The sequence below is a fragment of the Oncorhynchus kisutch genome, linkage group LG15 (genome assembly GCF_002021735.2).
Source record: "Oncorhynchus kisutch isolate 150728-3 linkage group LG15, Okis_V2, whole genome shotgun sequence".
In the NCBI taxonomy this organism is placed as follows: domain Eukaryota; kingdom Metazoa; phylum Chordata; class Actinopteri; order Salmoniformes; family Salmonidae; genus Oncorhynchus; species Oncorhynchus kisutch.
Genome location: NC_034188.2, coordinates 50,722,879 through 50,746,781, shown reverse-complemented (window position 1 = coordinate 50,746,781; position 23,903 = coordinate 50,722,879). Strand labels below are relative to the sequence as shown.

At 47.1% G+C, this 23,903-nt stretch overlaps 1 protein-coding gene across 3 annotated transcripts in view; it reads left to right on the top strand.

The window, feature by feature from the left end:
• The window catches only part of LOC109905413 (protein phosphatase 1 regulatory subunit 37-like), a 53,643-nt gene that overhangs the window by 24,788 nt on the left and 4,952 nt on the right, over positions 1-23,903 (top strand). For 2 of the 3 annotated variants that reach the window (XM_020502769.2, XM_020502770.2), the window contains 11 exons: positions 7,654-7,751; positions 12,115-12,160; positions 12,253-12,353; positions 14,107-14,226; positions 16,033-16,183; positions 16,311-16,466; positions 16,751-16,863; positions 20,864-21,005; positions 21,224-21,390; positions 21,626-23,495; positions 23,661-23,759. In XM_020502769.2, the coding sequence (XP_020358358.1) occupies positions 7,654-7,751; positions 12,115-12,160; positions 12,253-12,353; positions 14,107-14,226; positions 16,033-16,183; positions 16,311-16,466; positions 16,751-16,863; positions 20,864-21,005; positions 21,224-21,390; positions 21,626-23,495; positions 23,661-23,749 (3,053 nt within the window). In that variant the 3' untranslated portion in view covers positions 23,750-23,759. Of the gene's footprint in view, positions 1-7,653; positions 7,752-12,114; positions 12,161-12,252; positions 12,354-14,106; positions 14,227-16,032; positions 16,184-16,310; positions 16,467-16,750; positions 16,864-20,863; positions 21,006-21,223; positions 21,391-21,625; positions 23,496-23,660; positions 23,801-23,903 lie in introns of all 3 variants that reach the window. The other variant, XR_002257269.2, reaches the window with a different exon arrangement.

The window sequence follows — 23,903 nt, the reverse complement described above, 5'->3', positions numbered from 1 at the left end:
AGCTCAGGGACTTTCAACATGGCACAGTCATAGGATGCCACCTTTTACCAAGTCTGTTTGTCAAATCTCTGTCCTGCTACAGCTGCCCAGTGTAAGTGCTGTTATTGTGAAGTGGAAACATGTAGGAGAAACAACAGCTCAGCTGCGAAGTGGTAGGCCACACAAGCTCACAGAATGGGACCACTGAAGCGCATAGCGTGCTTAAAACGTCTGTCCTCGGTTGCAACACTCACTACTGAGTTGTAGTGATTGCCTCTGGGAGCAACGTCAGCACAATAACTGTCTGTCAGGAGCTTCATGAAATGGGTTTCCATGGCCAAACAGCCGCACACAAGCCTAAAATCATCATGCGCAATTCCAAATGTCTGATAGAGGGGTGTAAAGCTCGCCGCCATTGGACTCTGAATCTGGGTTTAGCGGATTCCAGGATAACGCTACCTGCCCGAATGCATAGTGCCAACTGTAAAGTTTGGTGGAGGAGGAATAATGGTCGGGGGCTGTTTTTTATGCTTGAGGCTATAGGCCCCTTATTTCCAGTGAAGGGAAATCTTAACGCTACAGCATACAATGACATTCTAAATTATTCTGTGCCTCCAACTTTGTGGCAACAGTTTTGGGAATTACCTATTCCTGTTTCAGCATGACAATGCCCCCATGCACAAAGCGAGGTCCATACAGAAATGGTTTGTTGAGATCGGTGTGGAAGAACTAACGTCAACCCCATTTGAACGCCTTTGGGATGAATTGGAACACCGACTGCGAGCCAAACCTAATCGCCCAACATCAGTGTCCTACCTCACTAATGCTCTTGTGGCTGAATGGAGGCAAGTCCCTGCAGCAATGTTCCAACATCTAGTGGAAAGCCTTCCCAGAAGAGTTGAGGCTCTTATAGCAGCAAGGGGTGGGGGGGGGGCAGCTCCTTGTTAATACCCATTATGTTGGAATCAGATGTCCACTTACTTTTGGTCATGTAGTGTTTTTTGTTTTTTTTGTTTTTTTCGTGTAGATAAAAAATACATCCATTTTAATCCAAATTCGTAACACGAGCTTCATAAACACAACCAAATTATTATTTTTGCAATAGCATATATGAAATTATTTTGACTGTTTTGAATGTTGACGTCCAAAATATGTCAATGGCTTGAAGGGGTCCCTCAAGGCCTTTCTCGTGTTAATTTACATGTTGTAGGCCTATTGATTAGAATCAGCAAGCTAAGCTCACGAGCTGGGAGAGGAGGTTTGGCAGCAAAACTTGACGGTTTTATGAAGGCTGGCCAATACCTACAGTAGTGTTGTAATCGCATAGCAGCCCCAGAGACTGACTGTACAGGTTCTCTCATATCTTTTGTTCACGCCTCGCCTGGCCACCTCACCACCGAGGTGAATTCTGTCATTTTTTAAAACATGTATCCCAATCAGGGGCCGTCTGTTGATGAACAACGTTAGCTTGAGCTCATAAAATATGGTTCAATGGCTCAAATGCCTGCATTTGTGGTGAACATTATAGGCTACATTATTCCTGATGGCATACATTTAAATAAGCCTAACTGCGTAACAAATAAGAATAATGAATAAGAACGCAAATGTCCTCCTTTTTTTGACAAATAATTTATCTTTCACAACAGCGCCAACAAATCCCACAGGTATTTTTTTTTTATGGCCTTGGTGCAAACAGGTTATTAATGCCGGCTATAGGTAATCCTGTTTGGGTTGTGCCTGCTGCCTGCACATTTTTTTTGTCTTTAAGGAGGGGTAAAATGGTGTATTTAGCACAGTTTGGCTTGTCCTCAGAGCTCAGACAGACAGCATCTCCCTTTCAAGCTGTATGTTGGTTTTAGAAGTCTTGTTTAGCTCCAGGAATTGTGCAATACAGCTCACCCCCACTCTCTCCGTTTGTGCTGTAGGATTGGACGATATTACCATCTAATTGGAAATCAACTGTGTTTGACAGACATCGTTGACTGCAATGAATGGAAGCAAGTCCCCGCAGCAATGTTCCAACATCATCTAGTGGTGATGTTAGAACATATCATTTAAAAAAAAAAAAAATATATATATATATATATATATATATATATATATATATATATATATGATTGTTTAACCTATTTAAACTAGACTGGCACTGCCAGAGTTGGGCAGCAGGCAGCGCACAACAGGGCAGCTCACAGCTGGGCGACATGCCAAATGGCCTACCTATTTATTTTTCAATAAATATGTAGGTAGACTTAGTCTACTATTAATGCAATAAGTAGGCCTACAATATAGATTGTAGACAGCGGAGAGTGCCAAAAGATGCATTTTCCCTTGTTGTCGCCATTTTATTTGAATGTTGACTTGTTGGTCCAAGCATATCTTTCATGATCAACATTCAAATGAATTTGGATGACCGTAACAGAGTTTTATATCTCAGAAAGTTGTGTTTGTGAATAGGCCAAATAAAAACATGATATGGTAATAATGAGAGAGAACCAACAATTGCAAGATAGAAAAATCGAATGGAAGTTTAAACAAATGTGACAAGTTTCTGGCCTCCACCTGACCAATGTTTTAGGAAAATCATTGCAAACCAAACAGCCAGAATTATAAGACTAGACTACTGTCAATAAAATGTGCAGTTAACGTTACTTGTACAAGTTAAACAGATGTGGATTTATTGTGGAAGTGTTTTATTCATATCCTTCAATTATGCAACCGGCATTACATAAGCTCTCACAGCAGCGCTTATGGGAACAAAAAATAAATGTTGCCTATAAAAAATAATAATAAAGTTAACAAAATATGTCTGACAAACTTATTTTCACTAATTTATTTGGTTAAGACACAACAGAATATTCTAGCCTGACTACATTTATTTAGAATAAGACGCATCTGTGAATAGAGGCTTTGAAAATGAAACCGAAAGTGCACTAAAGAACCATTTGGACTGTTTTTCTTGTCATTTTATATGAACCTACCTAAAGTTTCTGGCACGGACCACAAGAATGTTCACCTTTTTCTGTCTTTAATAGACTGCGGAGTGGGGTAACCATATTACCTGCTGTGAGGTCTACTGAAAACAAGTTCAGACGGAATGCGTTTTCCACAGATGTGTATGGTATTTGAGGGCGATGCTGGCCAAGAGCGGAGAGCGACCCTCATTCCCTCACTACCCTGCCAGTGGGTCATCATCTCCTCCGATTCCATTTTAGTATAACTTTGCTTAGCTCTCCCAAGAGACTGCCCAGTTACGTCTTCTGTGGTCGACATGCACGCTCGATCTCAGTTGAAATTGTTCTTAATCACCACTGAAAGGGTCTCGTATCACACTGTCGGCTTACAACGTTTGGTACCAAATCATCGTTCAAAGTTATCGTTACCACATATCACCATATGATTGGTTTATTTATTTATTTGCCCACAAGAAAATACAATATTGGATAGACGATTTTCACATTGTAGTCTAATTATTTAGACTTTAATCGGTGGTTTGAGTGACAGGCTGCATTACAGATTGTTTACTGCGTTGCTAGGCAAGGACGATCTACCCCCCCGCCCCGGGTAGGGAAAAAAAATAGACGATACAATCGTATATCAACGATGTTTGGACAGGTCGATGGGGTGACGTGTCATTCCAGGCATCAACCAACCCTATTGTGCTGCTTAAAGGTGAATTAGTGCTCCATGCTGTTTGCAGTAAAACTCTCAGATTACTGGGGGATGGGAGCAGCCCAGACTTTATGACCCTGTAGCTTTTATAGCACATCTTTACCTGCTGCTATTTACCTTGAGCTGTTTCCGGCCAGGGAAGCTGTGTGGTACACAGTGTGGCCCTGGCTTCTCAACAGAACACACTCTCCTACTCCAGTGCCTTACTTGCTGAGAACTAGTTTTCTAGAGGACTGAGAATAGGTAACGAAGTGATGATGTCGTGTGTGAGGCGTGCTCTGAGAACCAGGGGAGTTTCTCCACCTCTGGGCTGTTGGAATGTGCTACCTTCCTGCGACTCACGTCTCTCTTTCCCCCCTCTGGAAAGAGTGTACACTCACTCCTGCTCGACGACAACCCTGCAAGCTAGGCCTAATGCTTTCCCAAGGACACGTTGTACACCTAAGCATGCACGCACACGCGTGCACACACACACACACACACACACACACACACACACACACACACACACACACACACACACACAGAGCGTTGACAGGAGCTGACATGAGCCTCAGGGCTGTTGCAACAGGAGCCACAGGTAGAGCTGAACTGAAAGGGTTTGTGTGCAGGGTGTAATTGGGGTTAACAATTGAACATTTAAAAAAGCAGGTAGCAGTATTAAGTCTACATGAAAATGTTCACTGTCCTGACCATTTGGAGGATGTGTGATATGTCTTTGAATCTGCTGTAACAATGTTGGGGGGAGGGGGGGGTGAGGAACACACACAAGGAGGCTACACTTTGTAGAAGGAAAGCAAGCGATATGTTCTATGATGGACGTTGAGTGTTTTGGGTGTGTTCTGTTAAGGAATGGTCTTAATGTGAGGGAGAGGGATGGTGAAGGTGATTTCACAATCTGCTTCTGGATATTTGTTTTTGAAGGGAGATTCTCGATCTCTGTCAGTTTGAGGAGATCTCATAAGAGAGACTGCTTTATTGGGTTGCTACCTTCCCTGGATGTCCAGCCAGGTGATTCTAATACAATACAGCCCTTCCTGGATCAACAGGTGTGTACACACACACACACACACACACACACACACACACAGAGGTAGACAAGGCAAGCACACGCACGTAGCCTACACTCTTTCTTTCTCGCACTGTCACACACACTGCACACTCACTCACCCTCTTTTCAGACGCGTTTTGTTTTGACTGCTTTTTAAAGCCTTATCCCTCTGTCGTCTGCTCCGCCGTATCCAGATCAGTCCTGATATAGCACAGCCTGGGCCTAACAGTTGATGCCCTGAGCCTTTTTCTCAGTGTGTGAGTGAGTGGTAGGTGTGTTGCATAAGCAGCGCAGCTCTGGCTCTGTCTGTGTGCTTTCCAGGGCCCTTTTAGAGCAGCCTGCCAGTCTGTTGTTCATTCAGTCTGCGTCTGATGGCAGGCAGAGCAGAGCCTCATGATGCTGATCACTGGTTGGGCCTGTCTGGCCTGCAGGAGAGCTTTAGTTCTGCTTCTATCTGAAATGGACTATATGTTTTGAATGCATGCGTTCGAGGGAAAGCTTAACAACTGCACTACTAGGTGTCGAGAAACGTGCACACACACATAGTTGAAGTCGGACGTTTACTTACACTTAAGTTGGGGTCATTAACTTGTTTTTCAACCACTCCACAAATTTCTTGTTAACAAACTGTAGTTTTGGCAATTCGGTTAGGACATCTACTTTGTGCATGACACAAGTCATTTTTCCAACAATTGTTGATTATTTCACTCAGAAGTTTACATACACTAAGTTGACTGTGCCTTTAAACAGCTTGGAAAATTCCAGAAAATTGTCATGGCTTTAGAAGCTTTTGATAGGCTAATTGACATAATTTGAGTCAATTGGAGGTGTACCTGTGGATGTATTTCAAGGCCTACCTTCAAACTCAGTGCCTCTTTGCTTAACATCATGGGAAAATCAAAAGAAATCAGCCAAGACCTCAGAAAAAAATATTGTAGACCTCCAGAAGTCTGGTTCATCCTTGGGAGCAATTTCCAAATGCCGGAAGGTACCATGTTCATCTGTACAAACAATAGTAATCAAGTATAAACACCATGGCACCATGCAGCCATCATATCGTTCAGATGCGTTCTGTCTGCTAGAGATGCATGTACTTTGGTGCGAAAAGTACAAATCAATCCCAGAACAACAGCAAGGAGGCCTACAAACCTGACTCAGTTACACCAGCTCTGTCAGGAGGAATGGGCCAAAATGCACCCAACTTATTGTGGGAAGCTTGTGGAAGGCTACCTGAAATGTTTGACCCAAGCTAAACAATTTAAAGGCAATGCTACCAAATACTAATTGAGTGTATGTAAACTTCTGACCCAGTGGGAATGTGATGAAATAAATAAAAGTTAAAATAAATAATTCTCTCTACTATTATTCTGACATTTCACATCAAGGATTAAATGTCAGGAATTGTGAAACTGAGTTTAAATGTATTTGGCTGAAGTGTATGTAAACTTCCGACTTCATCTGTGTGTGTGTATATATACACACATGAACACTTACCCCAGTGCCTGTGTTTCTATCTCTGTAACACACAGCGTTGATGGTGCTCCCTGGTCATGAGTTATTTGGGCTGTGATTTGGAGAATATGGAGACACGCCGAATAACATGTTTGCACACATCCGTGCTCTCTCGGTCTCTTTAACATACACATGCTTGTAGACACAGTAAGCCTAACTGTGGGATGTCCCCTGGATACTCATTGCTGTTTTTCGAGTGTCACTTGACCATGGAGGGGTTAGAATGACTGATAAAATCCTCAGGTTTCTTCAAAGCCACTAAGGACAAAGGGTTATCTGTGTGTTGTGGATGCGTTTCAGAGGGCTTTGATGGGTGAAGATCCCAAGCTACAAGAATACCACGGCACCGCCCTGAATGTCTATGGTTGAACCATACTGTATGGAGTCGAACAGCACGGAGTCTCTGTGCATTGAATTTCTTTCTTCAACGTTCACCGTCTTCAACAATCCTTAGCCTGGTCCCAGATCTGTTTGTGCTTTTGCGTGATCCATCATCATTGGCAAGCTGAACATGACAATTCCATTAGGAGTTGGCAGGAGAGCAGAAACAGACTGGCACCTAGGCTAAGAGGATGACCGTCCTGCCACTCGGGAGCGGGACTAGAATGACAATGCGGGATTCAGATGAAGGGTGGGGAAGAAGAGCGGGAGGAAGGCAAGAGAGGGGACATTTTGTCTCACCTTAGCGTAAGTAGCCAAACTGCTGATGGCAGGACAAAATATCAGACCTTTATGTCTTGTGTGCGCACACAGACTCGCAGCATATGCATACACTTGAGACACACACACACACCTGTCTCTTTGTCTGCGCATCTCTCATTAGTCTATCTGAGCTGAAACAACAGGGCTGAATCTGCACCTCAGTCGTCTGAGCAGTGAGTCCTGAGAGCGGATGGCAGTGGGTCTCTCACACACACACACACACAAGCGCTGGACTCTGTAGAAAGCTGCAGTACAGAGGCACCTCGGAGGGTCTCCACGGTGTGCCCCTCTCTCCACAGATGAGCCAGATGCAGTCTGAATACTCACCAGCCATTTATAGCGAGGGGATCCGGTTGGCTTCGTTTCCTGTCCATTAGCTAAGCAGATTGCAAATCCCATATACTTACTGTGTCTCAAAATACCACATGCTCTCCTTGTGTATGACTCACTCAGCCACCAAGGGAGATGTTTTTTAATGTGTGATATCGCTGAACGTTTTTGACAGATTTTCACTCGCCAGTTGCATGTATTAAAAAAAATATATATATATATATATATATATATATGAGGTGAGAAGGTAGCCAGGTAAATGGGAGGATGTTATGTCACCATGTTGTCAATCGTACTGTGTTATAATGTCTGTGACGCAAACTGATGTCGTCAACAGGCCACCTTTTGAGTATCGACGTGTGTGTAATCATGTTGTCACCTTGTTGGTCTAACTCTCTCTTGTTTTTCAGCCCAGAATGTGACAGTGGATGAGATTCTCTCTGCCTACAGACAGGCCTGCGTGAAACTCAACTGTAAACCCATCCCCAAAGTGCTTAAACAGATGCAGGTAAACTTGAATGAAATACACTTACACACACACACACACACACACACAGATATAGAGCTCATATCCAAAGAAGAAACCCACTCAGGTTAGCCCGAACAAAGTGTAGGCTTTTAATAGTTTGTGGATCCACAGTAACACACACTCACTCACTCAACTCAACTCAACTCACTCACTCTCTCAACTCACTCAACTCAACTCACTCACTCTCTCAACTCACTCAACTCACTCAACTCAACTCACTCACTCTCTCACACATTCTCCATGCCACTAATAACAGCATTGAAACACTAGACTTAATTCAGGCTTTCTTAGCTTTTAGTCTTGTCGTGGAGCTGGATTAAGCCTGCATCTGGACTTTTAAATCCCCAACACCATCACGACCTCATCAAAATCTGGTACCAGTGGAACCCTCTCTCACCCTGGCACCCAATCAAACACCACCTGACCTCAAACCACCCTGCTGGGGCAGCTCACTCACACCCACCGTGGGGATTGTCATGGAGCTAGATGGGCTTTGCTGACAGCAGCAGGGGGATTTATGTGCTGTGTCTGTCTGGTTTGTTGATGTTTGTTGTTTTCCATTTGCTCGGTCTTGTGCTCTAATCCCTAATAAAAAGTAGCTCCTGGTGTCTGATAGGGAATGCCTCGACTCCGTTTTCTTTTTAAAAATACTGGTGCCGTGTGTGTGTGTGTCCACACATTAACGTGTTAATCCAAGAGTGGGCATTGTTTGTTTTTCTTTCAGTTGAAAGCCTGTTATGTAGACACTTTGTCTTGGCAACAGGAATGAATGGAGAAACCCGTGAAAGGCCTTTTTCACCTCAAGTGTCTGGGCAGAACAAGGGGAGGGCTCATGGCTGTTTGTACTGGGCTTATCGCTGTCGTTCTACTGTCCAGTAGTCTTCCTTCCTTTCCGTTCGCGTGAGAGGTCGATCAATGCCGCATTGATACCATGATGTTTGCTTGTGAAGAACGAGAGAGAAAATGGACAAAAATGCAATCACAGATGGAAATGAAGAGCCAGACCGAGGCACAGCCATAAGTAGCATAAGAGAGGGTGTGTGTGACTCCTACTGTAAGTTGCCACGGTTTCCTGTCCAGCGACCACACACTCCAGCATGTCTCCGTCTGCTGTGCCGTGTCATTGGAAAGTTTGAGTGTTTGCGGAAGTGCTTGGTTAAATAAAGGTTACATTTATTTATATATATATTTACTCTTCAAGACCCACCCCAGAACTCTTTCCGCCCATCCACCTTCCCTTAACACACTCACACACACACACACACACACACACATGCATAAGCTAAAGCAGCCTACTGTTAACGTTCTGTCGATGGTCAATAGCCTTCTGTTGGTGGTCAATACACACCCTGTTGCTTGCGTACAGAAGTATGGGCGTGTTTTTAATTTTTTTTTAAATACCCTCTGTAGCTTCCTGAAGTCTCCTGAGCAGGTTTGTCTTTCTCTGTTGTGTGTCTCGTCTTAGGAAGACAATGGGCGTCAGGGTGTGTGCGTGTGGGATGGCGGTTTAAATCCGCAGTTGTGTGAGGATGAGCTCATAGGGAAGAGTCAGAGGGTGAGTGACAGAAGGGGCCGGCAGTGGGATGGTGAGTGCAGCTACACGTGATCAAGTGTTGTCGTATTTGTCACATGCGCCGAATACAGCAGGTGTAGACCTTACCGCGAAATGCTTACTGACAAGCCTTTATCACTGTTGGATGTTTGCGCTTCGCACTGCCCACACACACACACACACACACACACACACACACGTACTGTGCAAACACACATGTTCTCGGTGGAAGAATTGCCTCCCTTTCCTTCTCTCTCAACCCCTTGTACTGTCTGTCGCCTGTCTACCCCTCCTGCACCTCTCTACCTCGCGCATTCCTCGCAAGAAAAACCTTGCTCAATCCGCCTCCTCTCTCTCTCTCTTGTGTGTGTGTGTGTGTGTGACGGAGGCTCAGGGAATCTCCCGTCACCCCACTCAGGCGGCGTTTAGTCATTGGTGAGCGAGAGGGTGACATCGCGCACACTTGTGGAAAGACTCATCACTGTGCTAAACTGGCCTTCTGCTCGTGCCTTAAATAAAGCCCGGGTAACTTTCCACTGTGGGGTTAACAGCCAGTGAATACACCGTCGTCAGTGTGTTGGCTGCTGGTCTGCTCTGATCCACGGCCCGGTTTTTCTGCTTAGTCATCCTTGAAAGAAACGGCTGTATAAACATACCCGTCCCCCCCAAAAAATGGCTGCCATTAAATACACTTTTTTATTTAGTGTGTACTGTGCACGTGGTGTCCTGCCAGGGGCCTACAGGTTACCTACATTAAGTGTGTGTGTGTTTAAGGGGCTCTAGCCTATTCAGCGTCTGTGTGTGGAATACCTGAGCCTCAGTAGCCCCAACCAGAGCCCCTGGGCTTAGACGCTTGGCAGCACTGTGTCACATTTCTGTCTCCGCTGCTCCCCGTCGGCACGAGGACATTCAATCTCCCCCTCTGTCACACACGCACAACTATAGATGTGTACGCACATACGCACACACGCTCAAGAATACGCACACTCATAAGGCCACAGATGTTCACTTTGGCGTGCTCGTGACTCATTCAGGTGTATAGGACTACTCATTATTCAGGGGCAGACATACCTGCGGCCACACAGTCCTATTGTATCCTATTGTGGAGGCCTGTGCAGTGCCGTATCGTGTTCCCTTTCCGTAGTTTCTCGCTCGCCCCTCTCAGAGAGACACACACGCGCACACACACATAATCACCCCAGGTAGAAGAGTGGAGGACCTCTGCCAATCCCAGAACGCCACGGAGGGTCACACACCATCAGCCCCAGAAAGTCGCTCACTCAGATGAATGTATCTGTACCTGAATGGGTGACACACACACACACACACACACTATGCAGTACCTCAGTGGGTCTTACGCGTCTTCACTGTGTGCTGCTCACACGCACTCTCACATACCTGAATAGGTCTGTCTTTCCTCTCACACTGTCGCATTCACATGCATCTGCTGTAGGCTTCTGGTAACATGGTATATTGTGCTAATGGCTGTGTATTCTTCATGGCAAGTGACTAAACCAGCTGTAGTTTAAAGTACAATGACTTTTTAATTTTCTCCAGAAGGGTGTGTTTGTCTGGGCTGAAGTGTCTGTCAGTATCGCCTGCAGACAGTCAAAACCACCTGAAGGCTATAGGGCCAGGGGACTATTTACTTTGGTCTGTTTTCCATTGTTTTTCTGCTGTCTGTAGTTTCTCACACTGTTTCACACTGACTTAGCTGTATTTCTCATCTGCAATTTTTAAGTATTGACCGTAACCTACGAACGGATGGCCCTAATGTTGCTCTTGGTTGTGTAGATCACATACCCTGAAAATACACTTCGGTGTACTTTGCTTTTGATATGAGGACATAGTCACCGTTGATAACAGTAGCTAAACAGACCTATCTGACAAGCAGCCGGTGGGGGAGGTGAGGTTATTGAGTTCATGTTCATCGTGTAGTGCAGTGGGATTTGCTGGGGGGGGTGGTAGGGAGGGCGACGGGGTTGGAGGGTGGGCTGGGGAAGGGTAGATTGGAATAGCCCCCCCCCCCCCCCCCCCCCTTTGAATGCAGCGGCGTTATGACACTAACTGTGCAGAATAGAATTGGTTGCTGTGGAGTGAGGACACTTGCGTAAACAGACTTGTGGGTCGTATAGAGATGTGATTGAGGGCAATACCCGCCACAGGCCTCTCTAACACACTGTAATCACAATGTGTCCAGCTCAGGTTTCATGGACCTGCTACATTTTAGATGGCACTATTTCCCTTTGATTTCGTGCATCTTATTGGCACAAAATGGCTGCCGTGCTTCAGCCAGGTGTGTGTGTGTGTGTGTGTAACAGACACACTGAGTTTGAACGGGAAGAGTCGACCTTTACCTATGTAGGGATCTGGGACGGTCAACAGATAAAATGCTGGATATTATTATTGGCCATCCTACTATGACACTGGTTCAGATAAGAGAAGAAATGCTTTGTCTGCTGTTTTTCTGTCTGTTCAGGCAGGTCTTGGCTTGATGTTGTACTCTGCTGACGCAAGAGCGGGCGCACACACACACACACACACACACACACACTTTAATCCCCATTGAGCAATCGTGTCCTGCCGACCTGTTCTTTGTATCAACGGTTTAGGTCTGTGTACACAGGAGTTTTTTTTTCTCCATTTACGTGGGTTCATATTGGTCCCCTTTTTATGTGATGAAAGTCAAAGTCTGTCTCTATGGTGACATTGTCCTACTGTGTTGTCTCTCTGAGTGATTGGCTTTGTGTGTCTTACTGAGGGTTGTTCTGTTTCCCTTCGTTTTCTTAGGAGCTGAAAGACCTAACTCATCGAAATGAATGCTTGGACCTTAAAGGTAAGTGTATACTGAATACACACGCACCGCGTACAACAGACACGCGCGCACACAGGTCTGTCTTCAAGGCGTGACTGCTTGTGTCCCTCCAGGTGAGAAGCTGGACTATAAGGCGTGTGAGTCCTTGGAGGAGGTGTTCAAGCGGGTCCAGTTTAAAGTGGTGGACCTGGAGCAGACCAGCCTGGATGAAGATGTACGTTTATCCACCTCTCTCACTCTCCTTCCCCCTCTTCTCCCTTCCTGGTTTTCCCCTCCCATCTTCCTTTAAAAAAAAATATTTTTTTTACCCTCTTTCCTCTCTTCAACTCCTTTTCCTCACTCTCATTATTTCCCTCTTATTTCCCTGTCCTCTCATTCCCCCTGTCTGTTTCCTGTCCCGCTCTCCTCTGGCAGGATGTGCAGTGTCTCCCAGGGTCGCGCGATTAGTCTAAGAGCTCTGTGAATGTAAACACCATTAGATGAGGTTGGGTTGAGACGCGGACAGACAGGCGGTCAGACGCAGACAGACCAGGCGGTCAGAACCGGAGCTATGCTGTAGGCCAGAGGGACACAAACTGACGCTGCCTATTCTGACCTTCTTATTTCCTCAAACACACATTTTGTAGGCTTGGCTCCATGTGCTACTCAGTCAAGTGCTGTAAATGCACACACTTTTTGTCCATGCTTGCACAGACTATACTGTAGACCTATACATGAGTGCACATTCATGCACGCGGAGAGGACGGTGCATGCCCCCATTTGCTATCCACATAAGCATGTTCATGCATGCAAAGATACACCGACAGTACTAAACAAATACATCGTGGTACGAGTGCAGGCGCCCCCCCCCCCACACACACACTGACTGCCCTGAAAATGTCACTGAACTGACTTGCTGAGCTCCCTCACACTCGCTCGTTAAAGACATTATTTTTTAGTGGCTCTCTCACGGAGTCTCTCGGTGTGGGGGGGGGGCATTATAGGGGAGAGACGGTCGAGTTTAGATGGGGACAGTGGGTTTGTCGGGCTGGCTGTCGATGGCCCTACCTGGGCGACAGAGGGAATGGGAGCGAAGGAGTGGGTGAATGAGAGGCAGTGGTTGAGACAGAGCCATGGATCAGCCCAGTCTCTGTGTAGTGGCTTGTGTTACCCTTTTCCAGCTGCCTCACTACATCAGGCTCTCTGTTAATGTGACTTACTGGAGCTACACCAGCCAGCCAGGGGCATTCAGTTTCTTTACTTTTGGACGGTCGTGGTTCTGGTCGAATAGAACCTGAGGTAACATCGTCTTAGCTCGACTGTTTTGTCTACTTATTTAATTCGAAGACCCTGTTTTGTTTGATTTGCGTGAATTAATTCCAAAGGCACGGTATTATTTGCATGAATGATTCCACAGTTTCTAATGATTTCTGGAGGGTTGAGGAAAGGTTCCCTGTGCAGATTGTGCTGTCCTGGCCCCAGTCATGTGCTGATTCCTAGATTGAGGTCGGCATGCAGATTCTGCAGCCAGCCAGATACTTACCCACCGGGCTCATGACTTGACTATTTCTGCTGTTTCAGGCAAATGGGGCCTCTGCCTGTGTGTGTAGATTCCCTTCTACTCACAATGATCGCCTGCTCATGAGTATGCTGGGTGTAGGTATCCTGGGTAAAAATCCCAGACCTTTTGGAGTGTTGATGACTGAGTAGTAGTGTCAGCTTCTACCATATAGGCCTATTTCTCTATTTTCCTTTGGTCCGTCTCTCGCACCAACCAACCAGTGGTCTCACCCTTGAGGCGGTTGGCCGTTTCCATAGTAGCGGAGGTTGTGCACAACACTGTCGGCCCTTCCTCCCATTTAGAACGTATGGCAACACTTGTAGGGAATATTTCTCTTTCATGATCTTATCTTAGTAGTTGGGATGTAAGGCCAGTGTAAAGTGTGGCCTAACATTTGATCTTCCTCTCTCTCCTCTCTTCCTCCCAGGGTGCGTCCGCTCTCTTTGACATGATTGAGTACTATGAGTCGGCCACACACCTCAACATTTCCTTCAACAAGCACATCGGCACCCGCGGCTGGCAGGCCGCAGCCCACATGATGAGAAAGGTGAGAGGTCTTGACCGCTGGGCAGGGGGTTGTCGAGCGATGAATCAATGGCAAAATAGTGGATGTGATGCGTGATGTTGTCACTACTAATTGATAGGGATTTTCTAAATGTTTCACGTTTTATTAAGTCGTATGTACACGTGGTAGATATCGTCCAAAGAAGTGCTTACTTGCAGGTTCCTTCTAGACAATGCAAACAAAGATGAGAAGAAATAAAATAGGAACATAAAGTAAATGGCCCATGTAGAATAGAATACATTTTATGGCATAAGTATAGTACAGGAAGGCACCATTTTATAGTCCAATATTTAGACTTTTGAGGATTACGGGTCAGGTGTTTAAATTGTGCAGTATTTAGCCATCATAATATGCAAGTGATGGGTGTTTTTTTAAAGGACAATGAGTAGAATCCAGCAGCATGTTTAGGGTATTGAATGCATTTCCATCAACTGGATTTGCAACGTAGCCTATCCCCTGTTTCATTAACACTAAACCCATGTGGGTTTAGAAAGACAATCTCCCCTGGGTATGTGTGAGGATGAGACATGCCTGCGGTCTCCACTGAAGCACCCCCTGGGGCTGCAATCGGGCGCTCGGGCATGCAGGAGGTTTAGTGTACGTACACAAGTGTGCTTTTTGGCTTGTGTGTTTGTGTAGCAGATGGGGATATGTGAAACTCAGTCCTCAGCCCCCTGCGCAGTTAAAAGGCCTTTTTCAATAGCGTGACGGGTAGAGACGCTTCAGGAGCGAGGTCATGTGTTTGCAAGGCAGAGGTCCTGAGTTCCGAGGCCTCTTTGAGCCAAATCACGGGGAAGCAGTACTCTCGAAGCAAGCCGCTTGACGTCCTTTGCGTTTGCAGTGGGTACTATACATTCCTGGTTGTGTGTACAGGTGTGTCTGGATATATGGCTATGCATCATCGCTAGGCTGGGCGTAGCACGTATTTGTTAGAGAATAATGTCTCTTTCCAGTGACAGCAAGGTGTAATGCTCTTAACTGGCGCTGTGACGTGAGTCATCACTATCAGAGCTCCGATTACAGATTACGGGAAGTTCCTGGATTATGGAAGAGAGGTCAGGTCACAGTTAAACCCGGTGGGGGGGGGGGTGTTCCCATTCCCAGGGATGCTGGGAGGATTATCCAATATATTTTCCAAAGACATCCTCTGCACAAGTCTGTTTGTGAGCACATAGGTGTTCAGATATAATCATTTGGTGGGCACTTATAATTGTCCTATTTCACAAATGTGTATTATGTGCAAATTTGAAATGATTTTTTTGTTTTTGCATATTTCAACTCTCTCTGAGACACCCTTGGAGAATGGGGTCGCGGCCGGGGTCACGGCCAGCGCCCCTGGAGGGCACATTGACATATTTTTTTCCCACCATGTCATCTCGGGGAGTCGAACCAGCAACCTTTTGTTTACTGGCCCAATGCGCAAACCGCTAGACTACCTGCCGTCCATATTAGCCACAGCTGACAGTACGTGGGCTGCAGATCGCAGGCCTCCCGAAGGCACAAGCAAAACTGTCTGTCGTTATGGGTTAGTATGTCTACACGGAGGAGACCATGTTTTTTTTTCTCTCTACCTTTTTGATTGTAAGAAGAATGTGCCAGTGACTCATGACGACGTGGGTATGAGATCTAGAGAATGAGGCTCCTTTCTTTGCACTCACAATTCATACAAATAAAGTGGTTTTAGGCTGGGTATCTGTAAAGCACTTTGACAACTGCGGATGTGAAAAGGGATTTATAAAATACATTTAACTAGAATTAAACATTACTGCATGTGTTTTCTGCCCCCAGACGAGCTCTCTGCAGTACCTGGACGCCCGCAACACACCCCTGCTGGATCACTCTGCCCCGTTTGTGGCACGGGCGCTCCGCATCAGCGGCAGTCTTGCTGTGCTGCACCTAGAGAACGCTGGGCTCTCTGGACGACCACTGATGCTGCTGGGTAACGCTGCGGGACGATGGGAGGCAGGGCGTCATCACTGTGTTAACCGAGAAGTTTTTGCTTCCATTTCCTCATCCTTCACTCATTTGCCTCTCCTTCCCTATCTCTCATCTCTCCCTCTCTCCAGCCACGGCTCTGAAGATGAACATGAACCTACGGGAGCTGTACTTGGCTGATAACAAGCTGAACGGCCTGCAGGACTCTGCACAGCTGGGCAACCTGCTCAAGTTCAACTGCAACATCCAGATACTGGACCTCCGCAACAACCACATACTGGACTCTGGTAGGGATACAGCTCACTGCTATCATCTCGCTCTCTCTCTCACCTTCTCTATCACGTCATGACAACCTCATAAACCAGTGTTGAGTTTTCCGTCTTGCAGTCCAAAGTACAAAATGAGTGCCTCTCCGTCTCTTGTTTCCTTGTAACAAATCATCTGGACACGTTTTAAAGAACGGAAGAACCGCATTCTCTAACCACACATGTCATTTGAATCACAAACTAACCCCACGCTCAGCCATTACCCCTAACCTCTCTCTCTACCTCTCCCTCTGTGTGGTGTGCAGGTCTGGCCTATGTCTGTGAAGGCCTGAAGGAACAGAGGAAAGGCCTGGTCACTCTGGTGCTCTGGAACAACCAGCTAACACACAACGGCATGGGCTACCTCGCAGCTGCACTGGTAAACACACACGCCACAAAATGAGATGCAGCCATGGGGTTGAGGAAACTGTGGTTTGCCTGGGTATCTGGACTCGGCTGATTTAAGCAGTCCTGTGTTTTTGTGTCTGGAGCCTGCCTCACATCTCTCCCACAGAAACGATGTATAAAACAGACAATGAATCCCTATGGGTTCCCTGTGGAACCATAGACATGCGTTGGCAGTTACATTGGACACCATTCTGTACATGAGGTTCATAACACTGCAAGTTGTACATTTAATTGAACTCGCTCTGAAGAATCCCACTCGTATGGCTAATGTGACTGATGTCGAGTCAAGTTTTACTTCCAGTGATATCAGCAGCTGTGCAATGTAACTCCTTGGTGTGTCCTTTCCCTCCCACTGCTATCTCCCCCTTCCCAGCCTGTCTCGGCTCGTCCTATCAGGACAGAGAAGCTGGGTACAGGCCATTATCACTGATCTGGTTGCCTGGAGAACTGGGCCTAGCTTTGAAGGCCCAGTGCAGTCAACATTCCAAGATCAAAACGGCTGCACTGGGCCTGTCTTTTAGCACGGGGCCTTTTTTAGTTAAGCATGGTGGTGACGTCTATATCCGGGCCTGTCGGTCAGTGGGAGGGTGGCTCATACACATAGTAGTGGTGCTCCCAACAGTCCTTTTATCCTTGACATAGAGAATGATACTGTTTTGCCCGCGCGGAGGACTTAGTCAGCAGGCCTGAGGGAAAGTGTTTTTTTGGGCTGGGTGGATGATATTCTGAATATACTGTATATCACCCAACTAGAATGAAGTCTAGTCGGACCCCCAGGTGGTCAGGTTTGGTACGACTGATACTTCCTTGTCATATCAAAATACAGAAATGAAATCGCAGCAGCTGCTCTTTAAGAACTGAGGAACCTAGAATGATGTCCCTTTTTAGATGTCCCTTTGTCGGGACGTTGAGGGGTGTCTGGAATACTGAGGCCTTCTGGGAATGTTGGCACATAGACACGAGATTCCGGGTCTTCAGAGAGGCCTGTCGGCTAGCGTTCCCATCACGGACTGGATCTAGTGGTGCAGAACACACGCTCTGGACATTCATCTAACGCTCATGCACGAGATCCCATGACTGCCTCCGATACACTCTCATAATGGGATAGACATGTACATATAGGCACCACGTACAATTCATTTGTTTTTACTATATATATATATTATTAGTATCAGTCAAAATTTGGACACCTACTCATTCCGGGGTTTTTATTTTATTTTGACTATTTTGTACATTGTAGAATAATAGTGAAGACATCAAAACTATGAAATAACACATGGAATCATGTAGTAACCAAGACCCCTCAACTTTTTCCACATTTTGTTACATTACAGCCTTATTCTGAAATTAAATTGTTTTTTTTCCCCCATCAATCTACACGCAATACCCCATAATGACAAAAGAAAAACAGATTTTGTGAAATATTTGCTAATTCATGAAAAATATTAAACTGAAATATTACATTTACGTAAGTATTCAGACCCTTTACTCAGTACTTTGTTAAAGCACCGTTGGAAGCGATTACAGCATCGAGTCTTGGGTATGACGTTTCTCCCATTCTTCTCTGCAGATACTCTCAAGCTCTGTCAGGTTGGATGGGGAGCGTTGCTGCACAGCTATTGTCAGGTGTCTTCAGAGATGTTTGATCAGGTTAAGTTCGGGCTCTGGCTGGGCCACTCAAGGACATTCAGAGACTTGTCCCGAAGCCACTCCTGTGTTGTCTTGGCTGTATGCTTAAGGTCGTTGTCCTGTTTGAAGGTGAACCTTCGCCCCAGTCTGATGTCCCGAGCGGTTTGGAGCAGGTTTTCATTAAGGATCTCTGTGCTTTGCTCCGTTCTTCTTTCCTAACTAGTCTCCCTGTCTCCCGATCCTAACTAGTCTCCCAGTCCCTGCTCCTGAAAAACATTCCCATAGCATGATGCTGTTACCACCATGCTTCACCGTGGGGATGTTGCCAGGTTTCCTCCAGACGTGACGCTTGGCATTCAGGCAAAAGAGTTTGTTCTTGATTTCATCAGACCAGAGAATCTTGTTTCTCATGGTCTGAGTCCTTTAGGTGCTTTCTGGCAAACTCCAAGCAGGCTGTCGTGTGCCTTTTAATGAGGAGTAGATTCCGTCTGGCCACTCGACCATAAAGGCCTGATTGGTGAGTGCTGCAGAGATGGGAGACTCTTCCAGAAGGACAACCATCTCCACAGAGGAACTCTGGAGCCATGTCAGAGTGTCCATTGGGTTCTTGGTCACCTCCCTGACCAAGGCTGTTCTCCCGCGATTGCTCAGTTTGGATGGTCGGGTCTTGGTGGTTCCAAACTTCTTCCATTTAAGAAAGAACACTGTGTTCTTGGGGACCTTAAATGCTGCAAAATGTATTTTGTGGTACCCTTCCCCAGATCTGTGCCTCGACACAATCCTGTCTCAGAGCTCTACGGACAATTCCTTCAACCTCGTGACTTGGTTTTTGCCCTGAAATGCACAACTGAGGGACCTTATATAGACAGATGTGTGCCTTTCCAAATCATGTCCAATCAATTGAATTTACCACAGGTGGACTCCAAGTTGTAGAAACATCTCAAGGATGATCAATGGAAACAGGATGCACCTGAGCTCAATTTCGAGTCTCATGGCAAAGGGTCTGAATACTTATGTACCGTAATTTCCGGACTATAAGCCGCTACTTTATTCCCACACTTTGAACCTCGCGGTTTATACAATGACGCGGCTAATTTATGGATTTTTCCCTCTTTCACAAGATTCATGTCGCCAAAAAACTGAGCACCGTCACATAATGTGACGTAAATCGAGCGCGCTCAAACTTCCCATCATTCTGATTACGGTAGTCATTTTGTCACCCTCATCATGGCAAAGACACGGAGAAATGCATATGATGCAGCTTTCAAGTTGAAGGTGATAAATCTGGCTGTTGGAAAAGGAAATAGAGCTGCTGCACGGGAGCTTGGCCTTAATGAGTCGATGATAAGACGTTGGAAACAGCAGCGTGAGGAACTGACTCAGTGCAGAAAGACAACAAAAGCTTTCAGAGGGAAGAAAAGCAGATGGCCCAAAGTATTTGCAGCCACTCGACATCAGTGTAAATCGTGCATTTAAGGTGGCGCTCCTTGTTCAGTGGGAGGCTTGGATGACAAGTGGGGAGAAATCCTTAACTAAAACGGGCCGCAGGCGAAGAGCATCTTATGGTCAAGTCTGCCAGTAGGTCCTGACAGCGTGGAGCATTGTCAAAAAATCCACTATCATCAACGGGTTTCGAAAGGCTGGACTGCTGCGTGTTGAAGGGGCAGCATGAGCTCAGCGGGGTATTTGCCTCCGGATGAAAGTGACGAGAGCGACAATGAAAACGATCCAACATCGGATGAAGCAATTCTGAGGCTATTCAACTCCGACACCGAAGGAGGTTTCAGTGCACAGGAGGAGGAAGATAGTGACCAATGACTTTCTTGGTAGGCTACGGTTTTAATTTTTGTTACAAGCCGTGTTTCTTTTAAAGGCTGTGTAAAGTTCATTTGTTTCAATGTTACCGGTAGGCACCTGCGGCTTATAGACATGTGCGGCGTATTTATGTACAAAATACATATTTTTTTAAGAATTCAGTGGGTGCGGTTTATATTCAGGTGCGCTTAATAGTCCAGCAATTACGGTAAATAAGGTATTTCTGTTCTCTTTTTTTTAAATACATTTGCAAAAAAAAATAGCTTTATCATTATGGGATATTGTGTGTAGATTGATATTTGTTTTTATTCAATACATTTTAGAAAATTGACTAACGTAACAAAATGTGGAAACAGGAAGGGTTTTGAATTCTTTCCGACTGCGCTGTGTACATATACATTTTCAAGGTGATGGATACAGCCCTCTGTTTGTAGTGTGTTGTACTTTGCATCATACGTCACAGTATATTTGCTGCCCCCTATCCCATGCTATGTTTAAAATCTGTTCCTCTCTCTCTCCCTCTTTAGCCCTGTACCCAGAGTTTGGAGACCCTAAATCTGGGCCATAACTCTGTGGGGAACGAGGGGGTCCACAAGCTGAAGGACAGTCTGATCGCCAACCGCTCGGTGCTCCGGCTGGGCCTGGCGTCCACCAAGCTGTCTTGCGAGGGTGTGTGTGTCCTTATTTAGCTATTTACAGCTATTTAAAATAAAAACCCTCATTGTCTATGTAAACGGAGCTGTTAGTGTGTGAAAGGGCATTGAGCTGAGCCCTGTACCACCACCTCTCCCCCTGTACCACCACCTCTCCCCCTGTACCACCACCTCTCCCCCTGTACCGCCACCTCTCCCCTGTACCACCACCTCTCCCCCTGTGCTGTATGTCAGGTGCCGTGGCGGTGGCTGAGTTCATCGCCGAGAGCCCCCGGCTGCTGCGTCTGGACTTGAGGGAGAATGAGATCAAGACGGGGGGCCTCATGGCCCTCTCCCTGGCCCTCAAAGTCAACACCTCCCTCCTACGCCTCGACCTGGACCGAGAGCCCAAGAAAGAGACTGTGAGAGAGAGGGGGGAAATTGGGAAAAGGAGATGTACAGAGAGAAGTGGGGACTGTATGCAAGTTGTCCTTTGTAATACATTGTCAAGATGAGTTCTGTTGTCCAAGAGGGAAAAAATGGTCAAATGAATTTGTAGGGAAGGGGGGAGTAGGGTTGGAGTAGACAGGGAACATCAATATAGAAAGCCCTGATCTCACCTAGTTCTCATTCCTCTGTTTTCCTTCTGCCTCCCAGGTGAAGAGCTTCATCGATACGCAGCGTTCCCTGCTGGCTGAGATCCAGAATGGCTGCAAGCGGAACTTCATCCTAGCCAAGGAGAAGGAGGAGACCGAGCAGCAGATGCATTCGGCCTCCATGGCCGAGATCGCCACCGAGGACAGAACCATAGAGGAGGACGGAGCTGATTCCGGCGAGCTTGTTGATAACGATGGGAAAGACAGTGAGTGTGAGGGAGGAGAGGAAGGAGTGAAAGACACTGAGCGCCTGACTGAAAGCCAATTAGCAGTGAGCTCTGAGGGAGTGGTGTTGCCTTTGCATTTGGAGTCCGACTCGGACACGGACGAAGAAGAGGATGAAGAGGTGGTTCTCTCTAAAGCTCCCTCCGTCTCCCCCGCCCCCAAACACACTGGTCCTTCACTCCGGGCGGCGACAACTCAGCACCCCCTCAATGCCTCACAGACACCCCCCGTCCCCTCTGCCTCACCTGCTACGGGGTCTGTCATTTCAGGGATCACCGTCACAGAGTCCACGGGGGCCCCCGGTACACCCCCCTCGCCGGGCCGCTGTATCTCTGTGTCGAGCCCCGGGAGGGGCCACAAGATCTTCATGGTGACCAGAGTAGAGAGCCCATCTGACCAACAGCAGTTCCAGGTCCTGGGGAAGATTGGCCTGACCAAGCCCCAGGTCTCCAAAGAGTCGGTGGTGTCACTAGTGAAGGAAACCACACAGCAACCACATCCTGGTTCACAACCCCCACAGGAGGAGGTGAGAACACAACCCCAGGCCGCGCCCACACCACTGACACAGGAGCTGGTCCAGAGTTCAGACGACCCACAGACAGTCAACCCTAAACCGATGGAGCGGAGTCCTGTTGCGCCAGAGCAACCCCCTTCAGAGGAGACAGTAGTAGAGACTCCTAATGACCCGTTAACAGCAGCCCAGACATCACACTCACCCTCCCTTCCTACAGAAATAGCAGCAGCAACACTAGCATCACCCCAACAGACAGAGCAGATGGTAGAGACAACTACAGAGCCCCGGCTAGAACAGTCTGCTGTTGAGCAGCAGTCCACTGAAGCTGCGCTGGAAGAGGAAGAGGAGGGGGAGGGGGAGGAGGTGGTTGTGGAAAAGGAGGAGAGTCAGAACCCAGTAGAAGAGATACTTTGTGAACAGGCGGAGTCTCAAACCGACACAGAGGAAGAAGATGACATGCAGTCAGAACGGCTTCCACAGCAGGACCAGAGTCCAGAACAGGCTCGTGACACAGTTCAGCAACCGTTAGCGCCGCAACCGTTAGCACCTCAGCTAGCTACACAGACTAACACGAAGCCCCTGGGGAGTCTGCTTCTAACAGCACCGCTCCAGTCACAGCCTGAAACAGTGCAGCCAGACTCTGAGCTTCTGCCCCCACAACAGGAACCGGCAGAGACACTTCCACGGGCACAGCGACAGGTGGCGCCAGAGAGTCCGCCGGAGCAGGGAGCAACGGAGAGTGTAGCAGAAGCAGAAACTGAACAAGAACTGTATCTGTGGGAGGAACAGCAGCAACTAGCACAACAGGCACTTCCTGTGCAGGTGGAACTGCAACAACAACATCCTGTTCTAGAGGAACTACAGAAGCGGCAGCTTCAACCAGAGGAGCAATCACAGACCACTCTTCCCGCTGAGCCCTCACCTGTTCCAGCCGACACAGACACTTCCCTGGAGGTGGAGGGCCGTAGCTCCCCTCCCAAGGCAGAGGAGTCTCCAGACGAGAGCTCCACGGACGAGGTGGAGGAGGTGGTGGGCTCGGCCCTTCCCAATGGCCTGAAGCCAGAGTTCGCCCTTCACCTGCTGGACCCCGAGGGCCCCAAGCCTGGGCCTGGCAGCTGTGTGATGGAGCACGGTGAGTCACAGGCTCTGAGGGAACACCCTGACTGTAGTGGGACAACGGGTTTGACCGACACATGCATACGGTATACACGTGGTACACTCGCAGACACGCACACAGTCTGACAGAACGTGTGTGTGTGTGTGTGTGTGTGTGTGTGTGTGTGTGTGTATTTTGCAGTGAGTGTCACAGCAGAGCTGAGCTGTGGTCAGGACCTGGAGGAGCTGTTGCTGGAGGCCAGCCTGGAGACTGGGAGAGACGCACCATAGCTGTGTCATGGTACACCTACACTTATTCAATCTCCTGGATCTCTTTACAATGTACAGTCCACACACACTAGACACATTTGTGGTAACACACCCCAAAAATAGATTGGCCGATCTATATCAAGTAATGCAATGTGTGCTCTAATGTCGGTCTTAT